Consider the following 1542-nt stretch of genomic DNA (forward strand, 5'->3'; position numbering starts at 1 on the left):
ACTGATTCACTTTACTGTACACCTGAAACTAACACAACATTATAAATCAACTATACTCCAATAAAAAATATAAAATAAAATAAAATCTTCATGGCCATAAAATGGACTGAATTTTCACATTATGCCATTTCCTGTGACATAAAACTATGCATAATTGAAGAGAGACTGCCAGGCACATGAATATAAAGTTGCATACGGGAACCTAATTCACAGCAGGACTTGAACTACCCCAAGCCTAGATTTCTTTCATCACTTTTTATTCTTTGCTCCCCTCTCCTAGTTTTTTCTCTTCTTTGCTAAACGCTGTTGTGCACAGACAGCTACTGCTGTTAACGCACTGGATGTTAGGAAACAAGGAACCACTTTCCATATGGCCTTATTCATGCACGGGCAAAAACAACAACTAAAAGTAAATTCTGCAGGAAACTAAATAAGTCATCACAAAGTAGGTTCACTGCCAGAGCCTGCTAGCTTTCTTTTATGAGAGAAATGATAACTAATAGCAGCTGCTACCCATGTTGGTAAAGTCCAAAAGCCTTGGCAACCACAGTAACTGTGTGGTTGGTAGCTGCCATCTCACTGTTCCTCAAAAGCCCCCCATAGTGTTCCTTTTGCCTAGAGTCATCACAGAAGAATTTTCGTTATGAGATCATAAGATCAACAATCTCCCGAACAAGTCAGTGGCAGATCATGGCAAAAGGGGGAGTGTAAGTCTCAGTTTCTAATGCAAGAATTTGAAAGATTAGGGCTTCTACTTTAAGGTTCTATAATTTCTCAACCACATTAACAGAAGGGGAGATGAAAGTTAGTGGTCAAGACATAGAAACTGACTCAGAGGGGCTTGTCAGTGTACGAGACTGTTTTGGACTCAAGCCATCCATTTTTCAAACATATTTTAAAGCCGTGTTTTTCAAACTACAGATCTCAATCCACTATAGAAGTATGAAATCAACTTTGTAGATCATGATCAGAGTATATTTTCAATGAAATGGAATGGAATGAAATGTATATATCAGATTACATTGCACATTGCAATTTCGTTTCAGTTATGTTTGAGTGTACAGTGGATAGCAATCAAAATTGAATTCCTTTGGTTTTACACCCTTACTGAAGTATAAGTAACATGCAAAAAACTTCACATACTTAATGTATGCAATTTGATAAACTTTTACACATGTATACACCTGTGAAACAATCACCACAATCAAGGTAACATACCCATTGCTCCCCAAACTTTCCTCATGCCCTTTGGTAATCCCTCCTCCCTCCTTTAACTACTGATCTGCTCTCTGTTACTATAGTTTGTACTTTGTGCAATAGAAAATTATATAAATGGGGTCATACAGTAAGGACGCACTCTTTTTTATCTGGCTTTTTTCAATCCGAGTAATTACTTTGAGATTTATGCATGTTGTTGTGTGCATCAGTGGTTCATTCGTTGTCATTGCTGAGTAGGATTCTGTTGTGTAGCTCTATCACAATTTGCTTATGCATTCACCTGTTGGTGGACATCTGGATTGTTCCCAGTTTGGGACTATTACA

The 1542-nt window shown here is 37.5% G+C and overlaps 1 protein-coding gene across 1 annotated transcript in view; it reads right to left on the minus strand.

Moving 5' to 3' along the window:
• LOC129391361 (probable ATP-dependent RNA helicase DDX20) overlaps nt 1-1222 on the minus strand; it is a 5162-nt gene extending 3940 nt beyond the window's left edge. The window contains exon 1 of the mRNA XM_055083900.1: nt 1219-1222. Within this exon, the coding sequence (XP_054939875.1) occupies nt 1219-1222 (4 nt within the window). The remainder of the gene's footprint in view (nt 1-1218) is intronic.
• Between the last annotated feature and the right edge of the window lie 320 nt (nt 1223-1542).

This window comes from Physeter macrocephalus, chromosome 4 (genome assembly GCF_002837175.3).
Source record: "Physeter macrocephalus isolate SW-GA chromosome 4, ASM283717v5, whole genome shotgun sequence".
Classification (NCBI taxonomy): Eukaryota; Metazoa; Chordata; class Mammalia; order Artiodactyla; family Physeteridae; genus Physeter; species Physeter macrocephalus.